General features: G+C 47.3%; 2 protein-coding genes across 2 annotated transcripts; one reads left to right on the forward strand and one right to left on the reverse strand.

Moving 5' to 3' along the window:
• Nucleotides 1-380: 380 nt before the first annotated feature.
• On the reverse strand, nt 381-1293 carry PSMB11 (proteasome subunit beta 11). Its single transcript, XM_087894410.1, has one exon. It carries the CDS (start codon nt 1291-1293, stop codon nt 490-492), a length of 804 nt encoding a protein of 267 aa, XP_087750536.1. The 3' UTR covers nt 381-489.
• Nucleotides 1294-10157: 8864 nt separating this feature from the next.
• Nucleotides 10158-22801, forward strand: PSMB5 (proteasome 20S subunit beta 5). Its single transcript, XM_087891698.1, has 3 exons — nt 10158-10460; nt 11485-11791; nt 22319-22801. The coding sequence occupies exons 1-3, from the start codon at nt 10278-10280 to the stop codon at nt 22615-22617; spliced, it is 789 nt and encodes a 262-aa protein (XP_087747824.1). The 5' UTR covers nt 10158-10277; the 3' UTR covers nt 22618-22801.
• Nucleotides 22802-23307: the final 506 nt, after the last annotated feature.

Raw genomic sequence — 23307 nt, forward strand, 5'->3', positions numbered from 1 at the left:
TCTTGCCCCGGGTTTCCTTAGTTTATGGCGGGACTCGGAACCAGCATGGCCTGTCCTCTATCCTAGTTTATACTGGCCTCCGGCTTCCTGTAATGGATGCGACGTGGCCATCTGTTCCTTTCCGACATTGCCTAGTCTAGCTTATGTGAGGTCATGCTGGTTTACGTCGGCTCAAGCCGGGGGCTTGTGTCGATTATTCCCCGCCATGTTGGTTAATGATTTCATTTTTGGAGACCCCGCGATTCCTTCAAATGGATCCCTCTTTGATCTGGAACCGAAGAAAAGAGATCAGGCTGATATTGCTCAAGCTGGTTTATTTTGCACCCTTCCCCACCTGACAATCTGTGGCATTCTCCGTGCTAGAACAGTGGCCTAGAATGATAGTTTTTTCGATCAAAATAGATCGTGGTTGCTGCTAAAGGGTTACAGAATAACAATTGGAAGGGAACTCGGAGGTCTTCTACCCAACCCAAGCAGAAAAGATGGGTGTTAGTTGATCTCTTCATGGGGATCCTTTCCACCGTCTCCATCCTCTTCAGCACGGAACTCCAAACCACGATAAACCTGACTCAGATCTTCCCGCGACACGCAGACCCACCCGTTAGGCCGGACGTGGTAGAGATCCACGTTGCCGCCGGAATAGGCGTCTCGGTGAGCAGCATGAGCCACCGCTTGGCGAGCCAGCCAGAACGCCTCCGCCCGGGGTAGATCATACCGATAGGTGCCATCCAGCACACCGTAGGCGTAAGTCGATCCGGACCCCACAGCCAAAACGTCGCCGGAAAAACGGGTCCCGTCGCTGTAGACGTAGTGCAAGCCGGGTCCCTGGTGATCCCAACCGCAGAGCAAAGTGGCCACGCAGAGATCCTTCTGGGCGCATCCCCGCAGCATGAGAGCGAGAAGCTTGGCCGCCCCGGCCACGCTGGGCTGCTGCCCTTCTGAAAGGTGCCTCAGGCGGAGCGCACAACGCAGAAGACGCAGCCAGGTAGCGCAGTCGGCCGAAGTCCCCGACGTGGTTGCCAGAAGATGTTGGTGCAGCGTGATAACTTTGCGGGAAGATGGGTCGGATACCAGACCCGCGCAGGAAGAGCGAGTGTCCGCTGCCACCACCACCCCGTGGCTGCAGCAGAAAGCCAGCGTGGTGGTGCCGTGGGACAGCAGGAAGGGACGGGGCACCTCGGGCCCACCGGGTGACGGCTGAAGCCAAGGAGGCGCCTGCAAAGGGTCCCTCTTGCTGACAACGTCCTGGAGAGCCATTTGACAAGAAACTAGAAAGCGAGGGGAGGAGAGCATTTAAAGGATGAGCCCTTTGCTCGGATGCGGAGAGGGGGGCCCAGGTCAACAGGAGCAGGAAGAAGGGAGGGTGAAGCGGAGGAGGTAAGGATTATATTTCTTGGGACGCGGAGCAAGATTTGAGAGAAGAAACAGCTTTATGTTACACGCGTCGGAGAGCAGGTCTGGGCCCGTGTCAGGTGCTCAATTCTCTCTCAAAAGGGGACGTTTAGATGTTTTCTTCAAAACGGGGTGGAATTTGATGCCGCGGCCTATCTCAGCCCCCAGCTTCAAGCTTTCCTAAAGAGTGGTAGAGTGCGCCTTCCTTTGGTTTCGAATTCGGGACTTCTGCATCCCAAGCAGTCTTACAAAACTGTACTGTTGTGTGAAGAGAGGCATAAAAATTCATCTCGAAGGATAGTCTCGGCAAGCAAGGACGATAACCCGGTACAGAGAGTCCTCTACTTACAAACAGTTCATTTAGTCATCATCATTGTTTAATGACCCTATAATCCAATGCGGGTGTGGAGTTTGGGCAACTGAATGGAGCTAGCAGAGTGTTTTTTTACTGGCCGGATGCCCTTCCTGTCGCCAATGCGGAGTTTTGTTCAGCAGATATATATATTCTCATTGGGCCCAAGAGAGAGAAATATCTGCTTCTACCTAGGATCGAACTCACAGCCTCCTGACTGTGAGGTGAGAGCTCCACCTCTAGGCCGCCGCACCACTCCACGAACAGTTCATTTAGTGACCGTGCGAAATTACGACGGCGCTGGAAAAAGGGACTTAGGACCAGGGGTGGGATTCAAAAATTTTAGAAACTGCCCAGTTCCTGGGTGGGCGTGGCCTGCACCACAGTGGGGGAGGGGCATTTTCGCCTCCCCCAGGACTCCAGAGGCCCTCCGGAGGCCGGAAACGGGCCTGTTTCCAGACTTCTGGAACATCCAGGAAGCTCGTTTTTCGCCCTCCCAGAGCCTCCGAACGGGCGCTACACTTACCTGGCATCCAAAATGGGCCGCATGGAGATTCCTGGAAAGGGCGGGGAGGGGCGGGAGGGGCCAGTCAGTCCTTGCAACTACCGGTTCGGCGAACCAGGTATAAAATTAGCATCCGGTTCGCCGGCTGAACCGGCTGGATCCTACTCCTGCTTAGGACTGATTTTTTTTACCCTAACCCAGGGGTCGGCAACCTTAAACACTCAAAGAGCCATTTGGACCCGTTTCCCACAAAAAAAGAAAACACCGGGAGCCACAAAACTCTTCCCATGCCTGACTATTTTTTGAGCGGCCACAAGATTAGCATACGTAGTTGAATTAAACGTTCTGTTTTCTTCTGAAACTTTTCTTTTCTTGGATTTATCCATGATTGGCCTGCCGGGGGTCGAAAAGTTTAATAAATTGTGCGTTAGTGGGTGTCGCAATTTGGCAGTTGTGACGCACATTTTGAGCGACGGGGGGGATGAAAGAGCCACATGTGGCTCCAGAGCCGCGGATTGCTGACTCCTGCCCCTAATCCTTTGGGATAGGAGCTGAGCAAGACATAAGACAAAGAAAGAAGCTCTCTTTTGTTCCAAGGGTGTCTTTGATTGGCACCTACTGCTGAAGTGACAAGCTCCCCCTTGGCAAGGACGGGAGGGAAATAACTTTATTTTTTACTCTTGGGATTCCTGGAGAGATGCTGTTTTTAGGACAATCTCTCTTGAGCAGCTGCGTTTTGGTACCCAAGATACCTTCGCTGCACGCGGCATTCAATGTTGTTTTTGGGTTACTTGTCCTGGTATACAAGGACAGGACAAAATGAATGGCGGATAAGAACACCTTAATTCAGGTTTGACTTTCCCTGCGGCCGAGACTGGTGTTCCCAACCTAAAAATGGCTTGTCCTTTCTCCAAGGTTATTCCTGACTTTGTCCCTTCCTCGCCTGCCCCCCAAAAACGATGCTATCTTGCTAACAGCTGTCAGTCTTTCTTAACCGTGCATCCTCTGCGGGGATGGGGGAAGGGATGCTGAATTGCCTCCACGCCATCCCAGCCGTGTCCGTCCTTCCCGAGATTGGGAAACAAGACTCTCAAGAGCGCTACGAGCGAGCAAGAAAAGAAGTGTACGTGCCACAGATGTGCCAGAGGTGTTATCCAGATAACAGCTGGGGACTGTCTTTACACACTTCATTGGCACTCCAAAATCCCGTGGAGATTCTCTTTGAATTTATTCTAATTTACTTCTCGAGCGGTTTAACTTTAGGGCAAACCCTTCCAAGTACTGAGCATTATTTTGGCTGCGATCTTGGGAAAAGTTGTGACGCTTGTTCCAGATGTTGGAAATTGGAAAAATTTGGGGTTCCAACTCGAGCCGGCAGGGGGGGGGGGTTGAGCGAGCAAGCATAAACTCGAGATCCAGACAGTTGTGAGGAAAGAAGTAATATTTATTTCCCGTAAGCAACCCGTTTGACTTTAAGGGCAACTGCAGAGAAATGGGGAACGGCGACAGATTTTTCACGGCTGGGGTGTGGAAGTGTCAATGGGCTGATTTTAGGGTGACACTTGAGGGGCGTTTGTATGTCTGTGTATATGTGTTTGTTCTTGTGAACATGCTGTTCCGCTGGGAAACCTAATTTAATTAACTCTTATTAGTGTTTACAGACATTATCCTTTGATATGCGGATTAGGGGGTTTGAGGAAGTTCGCGTAATAGATTTTCCTCCGTTTTGCGATTTTTAACTTGATTAACTCAGTTTCATCTTGACTGTCAGTTATCTAGTGGGGATGCTGATTCTCAGTCCGTTGGGGATTTTATTAATGTTTTAAGGGAAGATGGAAGCAGCATGAAGAATAAAATATATTTTGATATTAAACTTCCCACAGGGTCAAAGAGAAAGAGGAGTCTAGAGACTTGAAGTGGTTATTTTAGTTCTTCCAGTTCCATCTTTTGGAGAAAAAAAAAAGTTAGATTATTATTACAGATAGTAATAATACTATCTGTATATAGTATTATTACTATCTGTATTAATACTATAGTATAAGAGCCTGGTAGTACAGTGGACTAAAGCACTGTTATTAACATCTGCTGCTTGCAATTACTGCAAGTTCAAATCTCACCAGGCTCAAGGTTGACTCAGCCTTCCATCCTTTCAAAGGTAGGTAAAATGAGGACCCGGATTGTGGGGGCAATAAGATGACTTTGTATAAAATATACAAAAGTATGAAGGCTATTGCTTAATGCATTGTAAGCCGCCCTGAGTCTCCGGAGAAGGGCGGCATATAAATTAAAGCAAAAAAAAAAAAAAAAAAAGTCCTCGACGTACAACCAGAATTGAGCCCAACATTTAGGTTGCTAAGCAAAGACATTTGTTAAGTGAGTTTGGCCTCATTTTACAACCTTTCTTGCCTCCGTTGTTAAGCGAATCATGGCAGCGGTGAAGTTAGCTCCACAGTTGTTAAGTGAATCTGGTTTACTCCACTGACCTTGCTCGTCCGAAGGTCGCAATAGGGGGAAATCGCGTGATCGCAGGACACTTCAACTGTCATAATTTAATTTAATTTATTATTATTTATTTTATTATTTCAATTTGTATACTGCCCTACTCCCAAAGGACTCAGGGCAGTGAACAGCCATAGAATAAAACATATAAATATAAAATTTAAAATAAAGTAAAATGAATTAAATAATTTGGCTGAAAATTTAAAACCCCAATAATTTAAAACCATTTAAAATTTCCATTTAAAAAGGGGAAAAAACTTAGGTCAGCTTGATGAAATAAGAACGTCTCGAGCGCGTGACGGAAGGTACGCAGATCCGGGATCCTCCGTATCTCCGGGGGGAGCTCGTTCCAGATAGTAGGTGCCCCCACAGAGAAGTCTCTCCCCCTGGGAGCCGCCAGTCGACATTGTTTGGCCGACGGCACCCGGAGGAGCCCCTCTCTATGAGAGCGTACCGGCCGGTGGGAGGCTATTGGTGGTAGTAGGTGGTCCCTTAGATAACCAGGTCCTAAGCCATGGAGCGCTCTAAAGGTAGTAACCAAAACCTTGAAGCGCACTCGGAAGACCACTGGGAGCCAGTGCAGCTCGCGCAGGAGAGGTGTTACATGGGAGCGCCACGTTGCTCCCATCACCACCCGCGCGGCCGCACTCTGCGCCAGTTGGAGCCTCCGAGTGCTCCTCAAGGGGAGCCCCATGTAGAGAGCGTTACAATAGTCCAGACGGGAGGTGACGAGGGCATGAGTGACCGTGCGTAGGGAGTCCCGATCTAGAAAGGGACACAACTGGTGGATCAGGCGAACCTGATGAAAAATCCTCCCGGTCACGGCCGTCAAGTGCTCTTCTAAAGACAGCTGTGAATCCAGGAGGACACCCAAGTTGCGAGCCCTTTCCGTGGGGGCCAATTTAATTTAATTTAATTAATCATATTTCTATGCCACCCAACTCCCAAGGGACTCTGGGCGGCTTACAACAAAAATAATACAAACAATGAACATAATTTTTTTAAAAAAAACATTATAAAAGCATTTTAAAAACATTAAAAACACATGCACACCATCCATGGCCGGATCTCGCAAGATTGAACAGCAAGATCAACGGCCTCAGGCCTGCCGGAAAAGCCAGGTCTTCACCGCTTTCCGGAAGGCCAATAGGGTGGGGATAGTCCGGACCTCAGGAGCTAACTGGTTCCAGAGAGCTGGGGCAGCCACAGAGAAGGCCCTCCCCCGCGGGCCTGCCAGCCGGCATTGTTTAGCTGACGGACCCGGAGGCGAGTCGGTGGCTAATGTGAGTTTGAATTCGGAACACGTGACTGTGGGGATACTGCAATAGTTGTGAGTAGGAACAATGGCCATAGGTCACTTTTTTTTCCCAGTCATGTTGAATGGTCACTAAATGAACCAATGGAACGGCTTCCCGCCAGAAGTTATGGGTGCTCCACCAGTGGAGGTTTTAAGAGGAGATTGAACAGCCATTTGTCTGAAATCAGAGGTGGTATTCAGCTGGTTCGGAACGGTTTCAAGCGAATTAGTAGCGGCGACTGCGGGTGCCTGCCTACCTGCCCTGCCGTAATGCCGCCCTATTTAGCCACATTTTCGAAACCGGGCACATGCGTGGAAGGTGCGCGCAACAAGCAAAGTGCATGCGTAGAAGCCCTGGCCCATGTGCGGAAGGCGCACACGCGAAGTGAGCTGTGAAACCCACCGCTGTCTGAAATGATGTAGGGCAGTGATGGCTAACTTTTTTGCCATCACGTGCCTCGGAGGGGGGGAGAGGGGGCGCCGCGTGCACGCGTGCCCACACCCATAATTCTACCCCCACGCATGGGCGCACCGGTCCCACCAGAAGTTGACAAACGAGCCGTTTCCGGCCTCCGAGGGGCTGAGGAAGGCCGTTTTCGCCCTCCCCCAAGCTCCTAGAAAGGCTCTGGAGGCTGGGGAGAGCGAAAAACGGGACTTCTGGCCCCACTGGAAGTTGGCAAATGGGCCATTTCTGGGCCTCCGGGGGAGTGGGGAAGGCCGTTTTCGCCCTCCCTAAGCTCCTAGAAAGGCTCTGGAGGCTGGGGAGAGCACAAAACGGGACTTCTGGCTCCACCGGAAGTTGGCAAACGGGCTATTTCCGACCTCCAGAGGGCCTCCGGGGGTGAGGAAGACTGTTTTCGCCCTCCTCAGGCTCCTAGAAAGGCTCTGGAGGCTGGGGAGAGCGAAAAACGGGACTTCTGGCCCCACCGGAAGTTGGCAAACGGGCCATTTCTGGGCGTCCGAGGGGCTGAGGAAGGCTGTTTTCGCCCTCCCCAAGCTCCTAGAAAGGCTCTGGCGGCTGGGGAGAATGAAAAACGGGACTTCTGGCCCAACCGGAAGTTGGCAAACGGGCTGTTTCCGGCCTCCAGAGGACCTCCGGGGGTGAGGAAGACTGTTTTCGCCCTCCTCAGGCTCCTAGAAAGGCTCTGGAGGCTGGGGAGAGCGAAAAACGGGACTTCTGGCCCCACCGGAAGTTGGCAAACGGGCCATTTCTGGGCCTCCGAGGAGCTGAGAAAGGCCGTTTTCGCCCTCCCCAAGCTCCTAGAAAGGCTCTGGCGGCTGGGGAGAGTGAAAAACGGGACTTCTGGCCCAACCGGAAGTTGGCAAACGGGCTGTTTCCGGCCTCCAGAGGACCTCCGGGGGTGAGGAAGACTGTTTTCGCCCTCCCCAAGCTCCTAGAAAGGCTCTGGAGGCTGGGGAGAGCACAAAACGGGACTTCTGGCCCCACCGGAAGTTGGCAAAACCATTTCCGGCCTCCAGAGGGCCTCCAGGGGGTGAGGAAGAGTGTTTTCGCCCTCCTCAGGCTCCTAGAAAGGCTCTGGAGGCTGGGGAGAGAGAAAAACGGGCCTTCCCCACCCCCCAAGGCCCTCCGGAGGCAGGAAACAGTTTGTTTCCCTACTTCCGGTAAGCCCAGAAGGCCCGAAAATCAGCTGGCCGGCACGCCCACGCACGCCAGAGCTGAGTTCGCGTGCCCACCGATATGGCTATGCATGCCACCTGTGGCACACGTTTCATAGGTTCGCCATCACGGATGTAGGGTCTCCTGCTTGATCAGGGGGTTGGACTAGAAGACCTCCGAGGTCCCTTCCGTTCTCCGATTCTGAAAGTCAAGGAGTACCTGTACAGTAATTCCAAAGGGGAGCCCCTTCAACGCTTAGTGGAATTGGCGCTGATTCATTCCCCCAGTTCCATGGGCCAAATGTCATTCGTTCCTTGATCATTTTTTTAAAGAAGATTAAAGAGGTATACGAAAGCCAGGTAGAGGGGAATAAACAGGAACAAAAGCAAAAAAAATAAATAAAAATAATAAAAATAAAAAGCTATTTTCAGTAGAGAGACGAGAGATCACAAATCTTCAGAGACACCTTCCCATGGAGAATGCTCAGCACATCAGCATGGAAGCGAAAACTATTACCACCGCACTAAAGCTTTCTACAGATATAACATCGGAATTGAATTTCCTTTTTTTTTTTTTTCTGCGGGAAAGAAGGTAAGTGCTCTGGGAGGTCCTTGGAGGGTTTCCATCCATGCAAGTACTAACCTGGCCTGATGTGGCTTCGCTTTGTAAAAAAAAAATAAACGAAATTCATTTTATAGATCTAAAAAAAAAAAAATACAAAAAGAAACCGTACAAAAGCACGCAAAAACGTGTAGCAACACAAAACATCACAAACAGCCAAGGGGAAAAGAACAACCATTAACAGAAGAACAGTATGCATATGTGTATATCTCCGTCCGTCTATCTATCTATCTATGCCGTCTGTCTCTATCTATCTCTATCTATCTCTCTATCTCTCTATCATCTATCTATCTAATCTCTGCCATCTGTCTGTCTGTCTATCGATCAATTGATCTAATCTTTGTCATCTGTCTGTCTATCTTATCTATCTATCTAATCTCTGCCATCTGTCTGTCTGTATATCTATCTATCTAATCTCTGCCGTCTGTCTGTCTGTCTGTATATCTATCTATCTAATCTCTGCCGTCTGTCTGTCTATCTATCTACCAACCTACCTATCTACCTAATCTCTGTCTGTCTGTCTGTCTGTCTGTCTGTCTGTCTATCTATCTATCTATCTATCTATCTTATCTATCTAATCTCTGCCGTCTGTCTGTCTATCTACCTACCTAATCTGTCTATCTATTTTATCTATCTAATCTCTGCCATCTGTCTATCTAATCTCTGCAGTCTGTCTGTCTATCTACCTACCTACCTAATCTCTGTCGTCTGTCTGTCTATCTATCTACCATCTATCTATCTAATCTCTGTCATGTCTGTCTATCATCTATCTATTTATCTATCTATCATCTATTATCTATCTATCATCTATTATCTTTCTATCTATCGATCTATCAATCATCTATTATCTATCATCTATCAATCTATCGATCATCTATTATTTATCTATTTATCTATCATCTATTATCTTTCTTTATCTATCTTCTATTATCTATCTATCTATCATCTATTATCTTTCTATCTATCTATCATCTATTATCTGTCTGTCTGTCTGTCTGTCTGTCTGTCTGTCTGTCTATCTATCTATCTATCTATCTATCTATCTATCATCTATTTATCTATCTAATCTCTGTCATCTGTCTGTCTGTCTGTCTATTTTCCATTCAATCATGTCTGATTCTTGAAGACTGTCTGGACATGTCTTTGCACTTTTTCTTGCCAAGTGGTTTTTAAAGTGGTTTGCCGTTGCCTCCTTTGTTGGGCTCAGCAAGTGACCCGCCCGAGGTCACCCAGCTGGCTCGGTACCCAAGGCAGGATTACAACTCATTGTCTCCTGTGCCTAGACCCCAATGCCTTAACCACTACCCCCAAACTGCCTCTTGTGTGAACGTTACAGTATGGATTTGCTATTTTTAAATTTGTACCCTGTGCCATCATGAGGCAGTGAGTTCCTCGGGAGAACCTCTGTGCGTGGCACAGATTGCATCCTGCAGAAGTCAAAACGGACTCCTTTTGGGTTATTTACTTCCCTAACGTGGAATAAATTTAGATTTCAACAATGATCTTTCTTTCTTTCTTTCTTTCTTTCTTTCTTTCTTTCTTTCTTTCTTTCTTTCTTTCTTTCTTTCCCTTCCTTCCTTCTTTCTTTCTTTCTTTCTTTCTTTCTTTCTTTCTTTCTTTCTTTCTTTCTTTCTTTCTTTCTTTCTTTCTTTCTTTCTTTCTTTCTTTCTTTCTTTCCTGTTGTTTCCCTTCCTAGCACTCACAAAGCATCACTCCCTTCGGGCGAACCAACCGGCTTGGCAAGCTCATCCTTGCCCTCCTCCAACATGGCGTCCCCCATTGTTATCCAAGGCCGCTAAATCCGGCGCCGAAGCTAAACCGTGCCCTCATTCAACATGGGCGTCTCCATTGTTATCCCAAAACAGCGCGCAGTCGCGTCTTTTTTGCGATGCGACGCGGTCTCTTGCCCTAACCCAACATGGCGGCCGGCGTCTATATAGCCCGGAGGCCGTAAGCGGCTTTCCTGAGTCACGGTGAGTTGCCCTCACTTAACATGGCGCTGGCCAGTTTGTTGGAGCCTCAACTCCCCTCGAATGGGCCCGGTTTTTTCGGCCCGGGCCCTCGCGGCGGGGCGAAAATGTCCGGGGACTTGGCGTTGGCCGCCCCTTACGCCGGGCTGACGGCGGGCGACGCCAAAATCGAGCTGGAACACGGGACCACCACCCTGGCTTTCAAGGTAGGCCGGCGGCGGGCGAAGCAAGGTAGACTTGAGAGTAGCTGGAGGCTCTACGGAGCTGGTGAGGGCTGCCCAGAGGACGGGAAAGCCACGCAGGGCTGGGAAACCTCGCTGAGCTTCCACAAAGGTCCTAAAATCATGTGTTTTTCGTTTTTTTAAAAAAATTCCATTCCTCTTGCGCTATTTTTTACAGGTAGTCCTCGACTTACGACCACAACGGAGCCCCCTCTTGCGCTATTTTTGCAGGTAGTCCTCGATTTACGACCACAACGGAGCCCCCAAAGCTGCTGTTGAGTGAGATCTTGATTGGGTTTTGCCGTATTTTACAACCTACCTTGCCGCAGTTGTTATGTGAATCGCTCTAGCCGATAAGTTAGGTACCTGGTTGTTAAGTGAAACCTGTTTCATACCCCCCCCCCCATGGACTTGGCTTGTCAGAAGGTCGCAAAAGGGGACACAGCCACGGTCGTAAGGATGAAACGGTTGCCCAGACTCTGGATTATGATCATTGGGATGCGGCAAAGGTCGTAAGTGCGAAAAAACGGTCACGAGTCACTTTTTTTCCGGTGCCATTGTAACTTTGAATGGTCGCTAAATGAACTGTTGTAAATCGAGGACTACCTGTACAGGCCTGGGTCGGAGGGCGGTGGTCAATTGCACTTTGAAGGTGTCGTTTAATAGTCCTCGATTTATGACCACCATTGAGCCTAAGATCTCGTATGGCCCCATACAACAAATACTATGTTTCAGTTACCAAACAGCCCTCATTGGCTGACCTGTTGCTGTGCCCTATTCCAGTTCATGAATATACTCTGACAGTTACTACCTTTGGCCAACTTAACAATTGCGGCCATTCACTTAACGACGGTGGCAAGGGAGCTTGTAAAAGGGGACGAAGCTCGCTCAACCGTCTCCCTTAGCGATGGGAGTTTGGGGCTCGATTGTGGCCGTAAGTTGGAAGTCCGCCCCGTAGATTTGACATACTTTTTGATCTTCGGTGGTCTCTCTTGCTTGCTTTCACCAGTTCCAGCACGGTGTGATTGTGGCGGCGGATTCACGATCGACGGCTGGCGTGTACGTCGCTTCGCAGACGGTCAAAAAAATCATTGAGATTAACCCTTACCTGCTGGGCACCATGGCTGGCGGGGCGGCGGACTGCAGTTTCTGGGAACGGCTCCTCGCCCGGCAGTGTCGTATTTACGAACTCCGCAACAAGGAGAGGATTTCGGTGGCGGCTGCCTCCAAGCTCTTGGCCAATATGGTGTACCAGTATAAAGGCATGGGCCTCTCCATGGGCACCATGATCTGCGGCTGGGACAAGAGAGGACCAGGTGAGGAAAATTTACCTCTTTCTTTTGCAGATTAATGAGGGAGGGAAAATTTGAATTTCAACAGTGGTAGAATCAGCTTGCAGAGTAACAAAATGGACAAAATTGATGGCCTGAATGCTTTCTGAATGCGCTGTGCATTTCATTTATTATTGGATTTGTATCATTGTCTTTAACGACCCCGTAATCCCTTGCAGGGTAGAATCTGGGCGACTGAATGGAGCTGATCTGTCCCCGTCCACACACACACACAAACACAGCCAGCCGAGGGTTAAGAAAGTACTTGGCACGCACACAGGTCGTTATCTCAAACTTGGCAGCAATATAATCACCGTCTGCCAAGAGATTTTACTGCAACAGATAACATAAAATTACATACGCATTGCAAATAGTCCAGCAAAACAAAATCCCTTTCGGCAGCTTCAGACGTTGTTCAAGTGACTAGCCAAAGTTTGTTTTTGTTCGTCACGGAGTTTTACCAGCCACCACCCTCTCTTATATAGTCTCTGGGGTATGGTCCAGTGACTCAGTTCTAATCCCTAGCACGCCTCCTTAACTGCTGCAACCGTTTATCACGCCTTCGTTGGCGTGCATCCAGGAATGACAGCTCTCCTTCGCTCTCATCCGAGACACCTGGCTCCTGGCTAATCTCCTCTCCCTCGGCCGGCACCTGAGACAGTGCCAGAGGGGAGGGGCCTGGAGAGGGAGGCCTGGCTGACTCCTCTTCCTCATGTTCAGAGCTTTCTTCCTCCGATGAGATAGGCTCAGAGGGCGGGGCCACAACAGGAGCTGAGTGTTTCCTGGCTGGATGCCTTTCCTGTTGCCAATGCGGAGTTACATTCAGCAGATATATTCTCATCGTGTCCAGAGAGAGAAATATCTGCCTCTATCTAGGATCGAACTCTCAGCCTCCTGATTGTGAGGCGAGAGGCTCCACCTCTGGGCCACCGCGCCATTATATTATTGGATTTGTATCAGTGGTGAAATCCAAATTTTTTTAGTACTGGTTCTGTGGGCGTGGCTTGGTGGGCGTGGCAGGGGAAGGATACTGCAAAATCTCCATTCCTTCCTTCACTCCTGGGCGGAAGGATACTGTAAAATCCCCAATCCCTCCCCACTCTGGGGCCAGCCAGAGGTGGTATTTGCCGGTTCTCCGAACTACTCAAAATTTCCGCTACCGGTTCTCCGAACTGCTCAAAATTTCCACTACCGGTTCTCTGAACTACTCAAAATTTCCGCTACCGGTTCTCCGAACTGCTCAAAATTTCCGCTACCGGTTCTCCGAACTGCTCAAAATTTCCGCTACCGGTTCTCCGAACTAATCAAAATTTCCGCTACCAGTTCTCCGAACTGCTCAAAATTTCCACTACCGGTTCTCCAGAACCTGTTAGAACCACCTGGATTTCACCCCTAATTTGTATTCTTTTTTTCCAAAAATCTATAATTCAAGAGAATGGACATGTTTAATCCCGTCTCCTGTTTTCTCTACCACAACAACCCTGTGAGGTCGGAGTGAGAGAGAGAGAGAACTGGCCTAGCTGGTTTTCTTGCCTAAGGCAGGACAAGAAATTAATCTTCCGGTTTCTAAGCCAGCGCTTACAGACTGTTATCAAATTGCCTTTTTTGCATTTATGTTTTTTTTTTAAATCCAGCTCTTTAAAATGTCTTTTTTGGGAATTTAATGCTTTTCCGTTCTTCCTTTTGCTTGGAGTTTACCTTCTCCAAACCATATATTAAGTTGTTTCCAAAGGTGCTTTTTCAAGAGGCAATTGGACTTTCTGGTTTTTCTTTGAAGACGTGAGAGCTGAAGAAGCTCCTTGGATGAGAAGCGAAACGTCTTCAAAGAAAAACACATAACGGCTCTGGTGTCCGTTATTGTCTTGGCTTGCTCGGCGTGCACGATTAGCCACGCAATATTTCCCTGCATAATTTTTCACAGAAGCGGAGCCAGGAGTTCTGTGGGCCAAGTGGAATTGTCCAGTGGTCCCTTGGAAAAATTACATCCAGTGTGTCGGTTTCTTGGGTGACCGAGGCTTACTGAGTCATTACAAGACACAATTAGTCCCAAAAAAACCTATTTTATTGTAACAGCTGAGCAGGGGTTTTGCCGGGACCAAGACTCTGCTTGTGTTGTGGTCCGCCAGCAGCCTGCGGAGCTGGCAGCAGTGTCGGACAGTGAGGAGGCTGGGGAGGAACATGGGGCCAGTCCTGGACTCTGGGGAAGGCCTGGACGAGAGCTCTGTGTCAGAGGCAGAGATGGGGCCAGGGCCATCTGGGATGCGCGGACTCCGAAGCCCCCAGAGTCAGACAGCAGAGAGGTAGAGGAACAGGAGGAGCCTGTTCCTAGTGCACGCATGCGCAGAGCTACCAGAAGGCAAGAGCAGCTAAAGCTGAAGGGACGACTCAGGAGTAAGGCCAGGAGATGATTGGCCCCTCCCATAAGGCTTAAAAGAGAAACAAAGGCACTTGGGGCCTTTTGCAGGAAAGCAACGTTGCTAACTCGGTTTCCAGTCGGCATCTCTTGTTTGTTTCTGAACTCTGTGGGGCTTTGCCGAGTAAGGCCTTTGGCAGGCTGTCAAAGAAGATAAAAGGTTGGTGATTATCCCGAAGGACGTCTTCCGAAGGACTTGTTTTGCAACTAATTGGGACTCAGCTGGGAATGAACGTCATTTTATTTACACGACGTGTGAATTCCTTTCATTCACAGTCGGCAGGGCCTGTCCAAACAGTCTTTCGAAAGAATATTTATCAACACAGACCTTATCTCGCTTGGAAAACTGCCATGTCAATAGTTTCTAAACGCAGGGCAAGGCAAAACTTGGCACAGAGTCTCTGAGAGTCACAGACAGATCTTCCCACTCTTGAAATGACCGATCGAATGAATTGTTTCCTGCAAAAGCCCCCTCCCCGTTCGCTCCTCTTTTGCTTCCTATGGGAGGGGCCAATCACCTCCAAGGTGTGGCTTTACTCCCAAGTCGACCCTGCTTTCTGAGTTGTTCTTGCCTTCTGGCAGCTCTGCGCATGTGCACACTGGGAACGGGCTCCAGCTGTTCCTCTGCCTCACTGCTGTCTAGCTCCCTCTCTGCCTCCGACGCAGAGCCCTCGTCCGAGCTCTCCCCAGGCCCCAGGACTGGCCCATGTTCCTCCCCAACCTCTTCACTTTCCGACTCTGCTGCCAGCTCTGCTGGCTACCGGCAAGCCACAACAAGTTGTAGCTTCAGTCTGCTAGACCACTTTGGCTGGTTTCTGCCAGCTAATCTGGATCGGATCAGGATGGGAGGCTATAAGTCCGTGATGGCGAACCTATGGCACGCGTGCCACAGGTGCCAGGCGGAGCCATATTGGTGGGCACGCGAGCGTTGCCCTAGCTCAGCTCCAGCAGGCATGCATGCGCTGCTCAGCTGATTTTCGGGCCTTCTGGGCTCACCAGAAGTTGGCAAACGGGCTGTTTCCAGCCTCCGGAGGGCCTATGGGAGGATGGGGAAGGCTGTTTTTGCCCTCCCCAGGCTCCTGGAAAGCCTCTGGAGCCTGGGGAGGGCAAAAAACGTGCCATCAGATGCCAAAAGCGGGAGGAGCATGCAAGGGTTGTGTGCACATGCGCGGGGGGCAGGGCGCATAGAATTAGCCAGGTTAGCCATCACTGCTATAAGTAGTCCTCAGCTTACAACCTCAACGGAGTCCCAACATTTCGGTTGCTGAGCGAGACATTTGTTAAGTGAATTTTACCCCATTTTACGACCTTTCTTGCCCCGGTTGCTAAGTGAATCGCTGCGGTTGTTAAGGGAGTCGCGTGGTTGTTAAGTGAATCTGGCTTTCCCCACGGACTTTTGCTTGTCCGGATGGTGATGACATGACCCTGGGACGCTGCAGCCGTCATAAAGATGAGTCAGTTGGCAAGCGTCTGAATTTTGACCAAATGATCTTGGGAATGTTGCAACGGTCGTAAGTGTGAAAAACGGTCATAGGTTATCCTCAACAACAGTTCGTTTTAGGGACTGTTCCAAGTTACAACGGCACCGGAAAAAGTGACTTATGACCGTTTTTCACACTTAACGACTGTTGCAACAGCCCCCCGGTCCTGTAATCAAAATTTAGCTGCTTGGCAAGTGGTTCACATTTATGACGGTTGCCAGGTCCCGGAGTCATCCTTCCAACACGCAAAGTCAACAGGGAAGGCAGATGCACGTAACAGCCATGTAACTAACTTAACTTGCAGAAATTCACTTTAACAACTGTGGGAAGAAATGAGACAAAATTCACTGAACAAATGTCTCGCTTAGCAATTTAGAAGCTAAATTGCGGTTAGAATAGAATGGATTGGAAGGGAATGGAATGGAGGGGAGGGAAGAGGAAATGAGAATTGGAGAATTATTAGAGGAGAACTGGAGAATTTGAATAGAATTTGAATAAGAATAGAATTTGAATAGAATTATTTGAATAGAAATATTGGAATAGAATTAGAAGAGAATTATTGGAATAGAATTAGAAGAGAATAGATTTGGAATGGAATGGAATTATTGGAATAGAATTATTGAAATAGAATTAGAATTGGAATGGAAGAATGGAATGGAGGGGAGAGAATAATTGGAGAATTATTAGAGGAGAATTGGAGAATTATTAGAGAGTTTGAATAGAATTATTGGAATCGAAATATTGGAATAGAATTAGAAGAGAATAGATTTAGAATGGAATAGAATTATTGGAATGGAATTATTGGGATAGAATTATTGGAATAGAATTAGAATAGAATTATTGGAATAGAATTAGAAGAGAATTATTGGAATAGAATTAGAAGAGAATTATTAGAAGAGAATTATTGGAATAGAATTAGAAGAGAATTATTGGAATAGAATTAGAAGAGAATTATTAGAATAGAATTATTGGAATAGAATTAGAATAGAATTATTGGAATAGAATTAGAATAGAATTATTGGAATAGAATTAGAATAGAATTATTAGAATAGAATTAGAATAGAATTATTGGAATAAAATTAGAGAATTATTAGAAGAGAATTATTGGAATAGAATTAGAAGAGAATTATTGGAATAGAATTAGAAGAGAATTATTGGAATAGAATTAGAAGAGAATTATTGGAATAGAATTAGAAGAGAATAGATTTGGAATGGAATAGAATTATTGGAATGGAATTATTGGAATAGAATTAGAAGAGAATTAGAATTGGAATTGGAATGGAAGAATGGAATGGAATAGAGGAGGGGAGAGAATAATTGGATAATTATTAGGGGAGAATTGGTGAATTAGAGAATTTGAATAGAATTATTAGAATAGAAGAAAATTAGAATTGGAATGGAATGGAAGAATGGAATGGAATGGAATAGAAGAGAGGAGAATTATTAGAGGAGAATTGGAGAATTATTAGAGGAGAATTTGAATAGAATTTGAATAGAATTATTAGAAGAAGAAGAGAATTGGGAATGGAATGGAATGGAATGGAATGGAATGGAATAGAATAGAATAGAATAACAACTTTTTTGTCACTTTGAATGTACATTGATCAGCATACATTTAAATGAAATAGAATAGAATTCTTTATTGGCCAAGTGTGATTGGACACACAAGGAATTTGTCTTAGGTGCATATTCTCTCAGTGTGCATAAGGAGAACATTCATCAAGAATAAAAAGATACACTTAATGATAGTCGAGCTTACTAACAAGCTATCATATTGTACTAGGAAACAAATAAAAACAATATAAATTGAAAGATACACGCACCATGGTTATAGTAATAAGTGGGAAGAGATAGATACTAGTAAGGAAGAGAAGAAGAATAGTAATGCAGTCTTAGTAAACAATTTGACAGTATTGTGGGAATTAGTTGTTAAGCAGAGTGATGGAGTTCGGGAAAAAACCATTCTTGTGTCTAGTTGTTCTGGTGTGCAGTGCCCTATAGCGTCGTTTTGAGGGTAGACGTTGAAACAATTTATGTCCAGGATGTGAGGGGTCTGTAGATATTTTCACAGCCCTCTTTTTGACTGGTGCCGTATACAGGTCCCCAATGGAAGGCAGGTTGGTACTAATTGGATAGTAATTTTTCTGCAGTTCTAATTATCCGTCGACGTCTGTGTCTGTCTTGTTGGGTTGCAGAGCCAAACCAGACAGTGATGGACGTGCAGATGACAGACTCAATCATTCCTCTGTAGAACTGGATCAGCAACTCTTTGGGCAGTTTGAGCTCCCTGAGTTGGCGCAGATGTGCAATCCAGCTGATTGTATCCAGCTCTCAAAGGTGTTCTGTCCCCAACTACACTCACACACACCAACAGACGTTCAAGAGTTAAAGACCAAACCAGCTGGCAAAATCCTTTTCCTTATAATAACGGAACTTGGCAACAACCTAGTGGCTGCCTGCCAAGAGTTTATTATTTACGAAGAGGAAAGATAACTTCTCCCCACTTCTGATACATCAAAAGAAACAGCTCAATAATTACGGAGTTAATCAAATCCAGAGATAATCCAGAAGTCTATAGCAAAAGTCCGGCAATGCAGAATGGCGTGGAAGCTTTCAGCTTTGTTCGTCACAAGGTTTGACTGGCCACCACGCTCCCTTTTATATCCTGTGGGGTGTGGTCCAGTGACTCAGCCTAATCTCGGGCACAACTTTTCTTCTGTTGCGCACGCTTATCTCTGCGACGCTGGCGTGGATCCAGCCAAGACTCATTACCCTCATCACTGTCCACCTGTGGCTGCGTGGACGTGCTTGGCCCCGGCCCTATCTCTTGCCCTTCGGCGGACACCGAAGGCATTGCCAGAGAGGAGGGTCCTGGAGAGGGAGGCCTTGCCAACTCCTCTCCTTCACTCTCGGAGTCCTCTCCTGCCGATGACACAGGCTCAGGTAACGGAGCCACAACAAAGGGTCACCCTCTTTCCAATATAATAGGACAAAATTCACTTTACAACTGTCTCGCTCAGCAGGACAAGCTTTGGTCCCAATTTGTAATAATAATAATAACAGTAACAGAGCTTGAAGGGACCTTGGAGGTCATCTAGTCCAACCCTCTGCTCAGGCAGGAGACCTAGGGATTCGAACCGCTGAACTGCCGACCTTTCTGATCGACAAGCTCGGCGTCTTAGCCACTGAAAATCTTGCTGAAAATCGGACATTTAAAACTCCTAGCATTAATATATATATATATATATTATTTGAAATAGTAACGGCAGTTGCTGTAGAAGACCCCTTGCATAAGCCTAATGATGGCAGATGAGATTCTGCCGAAACCTTGCCTAAATGCTCTCAATCTTACACGGGAGAAGACCCGAATACACCAAGACTTGCATACCTGTACCCGTGAAAATCTACGAAAACATATATGCACCAGATCAAATCCCCCTGCAACTCAGACTAACCTGAGCACAACCAAGCCCCCACCTAAACAGAACACACCCCCATCCAATCAGAGCACAGCCAACCCCCCATCCAATCAGAGCACGGCCAACCCCCCAACCAATCAGAACACACCTCCACCCAATCAGAACACAGCCAAGCTCCCACCCAATCAGTTCACACCCCCACTGGCAGTGAAAAGGAAGAAACAGCTGCGATCACACATTGCTCCTAGAAGCACGAAGCCGAGAACACCAGCCTGAAGATGACAAATGAGACTTCGTCGAAACGTCGCCAAGACACTTCCAATTTTACGTGGGAGAAGACCTGAATAACCAAAGACCTACACACACACACACACACACACACACACACACACACACACACATATATATAAAACTATTCTAAAAAATATATATATGTGGGTGTTTTGCAAGGTTATTGAGAGAGACGGCTGTGATTTGAGGCTGATTCTTATCTTGCAATTTGCCTTTTTATTTCTTTTTTTTCCCCAGAGCAGAATGCCAACACGTTAATGGAGACTTCACAGTTTTATTTATTTAGTCATCTTTATCTTAACGCCGTAAATTTGAGGCACGCAGCTCGGTTTTTGCAAAGTATGCGGTGTTTGCCGCCGCGGCGCATGGCTTTTTCCCCTGCACTTGGGGCTGTGCCACAGCTTGGCAAGAGATAACCCAGAAGCCCTTCGGGCTGTTGTGTTATCGTTGTGGTTCTGTACTCTTGTGCTGATTCTGCTCGGCTGGGCAGCTTTGCCGTCGTCCTGAGGGAAGGGGGGGGGGAAGCTATAAATCTCAATTTAAATTACCCGTTGCCTGAAGGGTTTTTCCGCGGTCCCCGAAGCCCCTCTCTAGAAATTCTCCGAGCGTTTTGTGTAAATAGATCCGTTTCCATTAACTCCGGGGATCAAGCTGGCTGGTGCTTGAGAGAAATGTCACCAAATGTGCGTGGTGGATGGCGTTAAGGTTCTGAAATAACACGGCGAGAATGAATTTCTGCCGAAGTACCTGAAAGGGAAGCAAATAAATTTTGGAGTGGGAGATCAATCATAGGCATGGTCTTTCTCCCTCTCCTCCCCCCTGTGCTGTAGGGTGGTTCTTCCAAGCTTAGTGTTTCTCCACCTCAGCGATTTTAAGACAGGTGGACTTCAACTCCCAGAATTCCCCAGCCAGCCATCTTCTCTCGAAGCCCTTCATTGGTTCCCTGTAAATACAATACGGGGTCTCTCTCTCTTGTCTCGGTCTCTCTTTCTCTCTCTGTCTCTTTCTCTCTCTCTGTGTGTGTGTCTGTCTACGTCTCGCTTTCTTTCTGTGTCTCTCTGTTTCACTGTGTGTCTGTCTGTCTCTCTCTCCCTCTCTCCTGTCTGTCTCTCTTTCTCATCTGTCTCTCTCTCTCTCTCTCTGTCACTTTTTCTTTGTCTCTTTCTCTGTGTCTGTTTCTCTCCTGTCTGTCTCTCTCTTCTCTCTCTTTCTCTGTCTCTTTCTCTCCTGTCTCTCTCTCTGACTCTCTTTCTGTCTGTCTCTCTCATCTGTCTCTCTCTTTCACTGTGTCTTTCTCCTATTTCTCTCTCGCTCTGTCTCTCTCGCTGACTGTTTCTCTCTCTCTCTTTCTGTCTCTCTCTTTCACTGTGTCTTTCTCCTATCTCTCTCTCCTGTCTCTCTCTCTGACTGTTTCTCTCTCTCTCTCTTTCTGTTTCTCTCATCTGTGTCTCTGTTTCACTGTGTCTCTGTCTCTCTCCTATCTGTCTCTGTCTTTCTGTCTCTGTTTCTCTTTCTTTCTGTCTCTCTCTGTTTCACTGTGTCTGTCTCTCTCTCCTGCCTGCCTGCCTCTGTCTCTCTCTGTCTGTCTCTGTGTGTGTATCTGTGTCTCTTTCTCTTTCTGTCTCTCTCCTATCTCTCTCTCTGTATCTCTGTCTCTGTCTCTTTCTCTCTGTCTCTGTCTCTCTCCCCTCCCCCTCCATCTCTACAAATCTGTTCCAATTTTGAAGCCCTCCATGGATTTTTATTTGAATAACCCCATAATTCTCTTTCCTTGTATTCTCTTGAAACAGTTTCTTTGAAGACCTACCCATCTGTTTACACTATGGCTTACTCCCTGTAGACAGCGCAGCTCTGCTGCTTCGATGGCTGTGGTATGATTTCTTAGCAAAGGTTTAGAATAAAAAGCCGGGAAACAACTTCGAAGAATTCCTCTTCCTCCTCCCCCTTCACCTTCCTCTCCTCTTTCCTCTCCCTCTTCCTTTCCTTCCCCTTCCTCTTCTCCCCTTTCTACTGCTCCTCTTTCTCTTCTTTTCTTCCTCCTTTTTTCTCTTTTGCCTTCTCTTCTTCCCCTTCTCTTCCTCCTCCTCCTGTTCTTTTTCCTTTTTCTCTTTTTCTTTCTCCTCCTCTTCCCGCTTTCCTCCTGCTTTTTCCTCCCCCTTCTTCTCTTCCTCCTCCTCCTCCTCCTATTTGGGAGGGCTAAATGGCGTGCAACATGCCAAGGTAGGAATATAAGCAGCGCCTTGCTGGAGGGGATCTCCCAGCAACCTGCCCTCACAGTAGCCAAATGTGATTGGACACACCAGGAATCTGTCTTCGGTGCATAAGCTCTCATTGTACACGAAAGCTATGGCATGATAAATCATGATCACAGTCGTCATAAAAATACATTTTCATCATAAATCACAAGATACCACACTTTGTGATAGTCATAAGATACTAAATAAGCAATCGGCAACAGTAACAGAGTTGGAAGGGATCCTGGAGATCATCTAGTCCAACCTCCTGTTCACGCCATACTAGGGATTCGAATCGCCGAACAGCCGACCTTTCTGATCGACAAGCTCAGTCTCTTAGCCACTGAGCCACCTAGTCAATCAACGTAAATCGCACCAGGAAACTAAATAAAACAATATAAATCGTAAAGATCCAAGCAACCAAGTTATATTCAAAAGGAGATAGGTAGTAGGAAAGATGAAAAGAAGAATATTAATATAGACTCTGTATTTTAAGGTGGTAAAATTTGGAGAAACTCGGCAGATTTCAACCAGAAAGCATGTTCAACCTAATTAAAACCTTCTTCTTTTTTTTTTTTTTTGGAAGAATGCCATATGCCTAACTATGATTAAGGCCATTATAGAAACATTACGGTTGATTCCGTTAACCCTGGTTTCCTTGCCCTGTCTTTCAGGTCTGTATTACGTGGACAGCGAAGGGAACCGTATCTCGGGAACTGTGTTCTCGGTGGGCTCCGGTTCCGTCTACGCCTACGGGGTGATGGATCGCGGCTACTCACACGACCTCTCGGTGGAAGACGCCTACGATCTGGCCCGCCGAGCGATCTATCAAGCCACGTACCGTGATGCTTACTCAGGTGGCTCGGTCAACCTGTACCACGTCCGCTCGGACGGCTGGATCCACGTCTCCAGCGACGACGTCTCTGAACTACGAGAATTGTTCGTCGACACGTCCGCAGAAGCCGTGGCTTGAAAAAGTGGACCGAAAGGGGCGGGGCGGTGGGGGCAGCAGGCTCTACAAAGGGGTGTATTTTCAAAACCGTCAAGAAGCGAAATTGTAACTGTTAGCAGAGGCCGCAAGTTGTTGAAGACGTCTTGACCAGTGTTTTATGTAATAAAATGTCCGGTTTCTTCGGAATTAAACTTTGCTTGTCCAAGCTGTTTGGTGTTCTCATTGGAAGAAAGGGAAAGTGAGTGGTGCGGTGGCCTAGAGGTGGAGCATTCGCCTCACGATCAGGTGGCTGTGAGTTTGATCCTAGATAGAGGCAGATATTGCTCTCTCTAGGCACAATGAGGATATATCTGCTGAACAAAACTCCACATTGGCAACAGGAAGGGCATCTGGCCAGTAAATGCTCTGCTAGCTCCATTCAGTTGCCCAGACTCCACCCTGCAAGGGATTATGGGGTCGTTAAATGATGATGATGATGATGATGATGATGATGATGATGATGATGATTGGAAGAAAAGGAAAGCAAGTTGGATCTTGCCTACTGAGTGTGCGCACATCCACACAACGCCTGTGTTATACAAGTAGATTCAACATAATCATTTCAAAACATCTCTTTAAGTAAATTTTGTCCCGTGTTAAGTGAATCCCTGCAGCGGTTCAGTTAGCGACAACGTTAAAGCAGCTTCCCCCTTTGGCTTGTCCAAAGATCTC

The sequence above is a fragment of the Pantherophis guttatus genome, chromosome 4 (assembly GCF_059756535.1).
Source record: "Pantherophis guttatus breed Tessera chromosome 4, ASM5975653v1, whole genome shotgun sequence".
Lineage (NCBI taxonomy): Eukaryota > Metazoa > Chordata > Lepidosauria > Squamata > Colubridae > Pantherophis > Pantherophis guttatus.

What these genes read in the sequence shown, in the direction of transcription:
- PSMB11 (XM_087894410.1), bottom strand. Translation starts at nt 1,293, where the DNA reads ATGCTCTCCTCCCCTCGCTTTCTAGTTTCTTGTCAAATGGCTCTCCAG.
- PSMB5 (XM_087891698.1), top strand. Translation starts at nt 10,278, where the DNA reads ATGGCGCTGGCCAGTTTGTTGGAGCCTCAACTCCCCTCGAATGGGCCC. An exon ending in CCACCACCCTGGCTTTCAAG is followed by an intron (nt 10,461 to 11,484) that starts GTAGGCCGGCGG and finishes TGCTTTCACCAG; the next exon opens with TTCCAGCACGGTGTGATTGT. An exon ending in CTGGGACAAGAGAGGACCAG is followed by an intron (nt 11,792 to 22,318) that starts GTGAGGAAAATT and finishes CCTGTCTTTCAG; the next exon opens with GTCTGTATTACGTGGACAGC.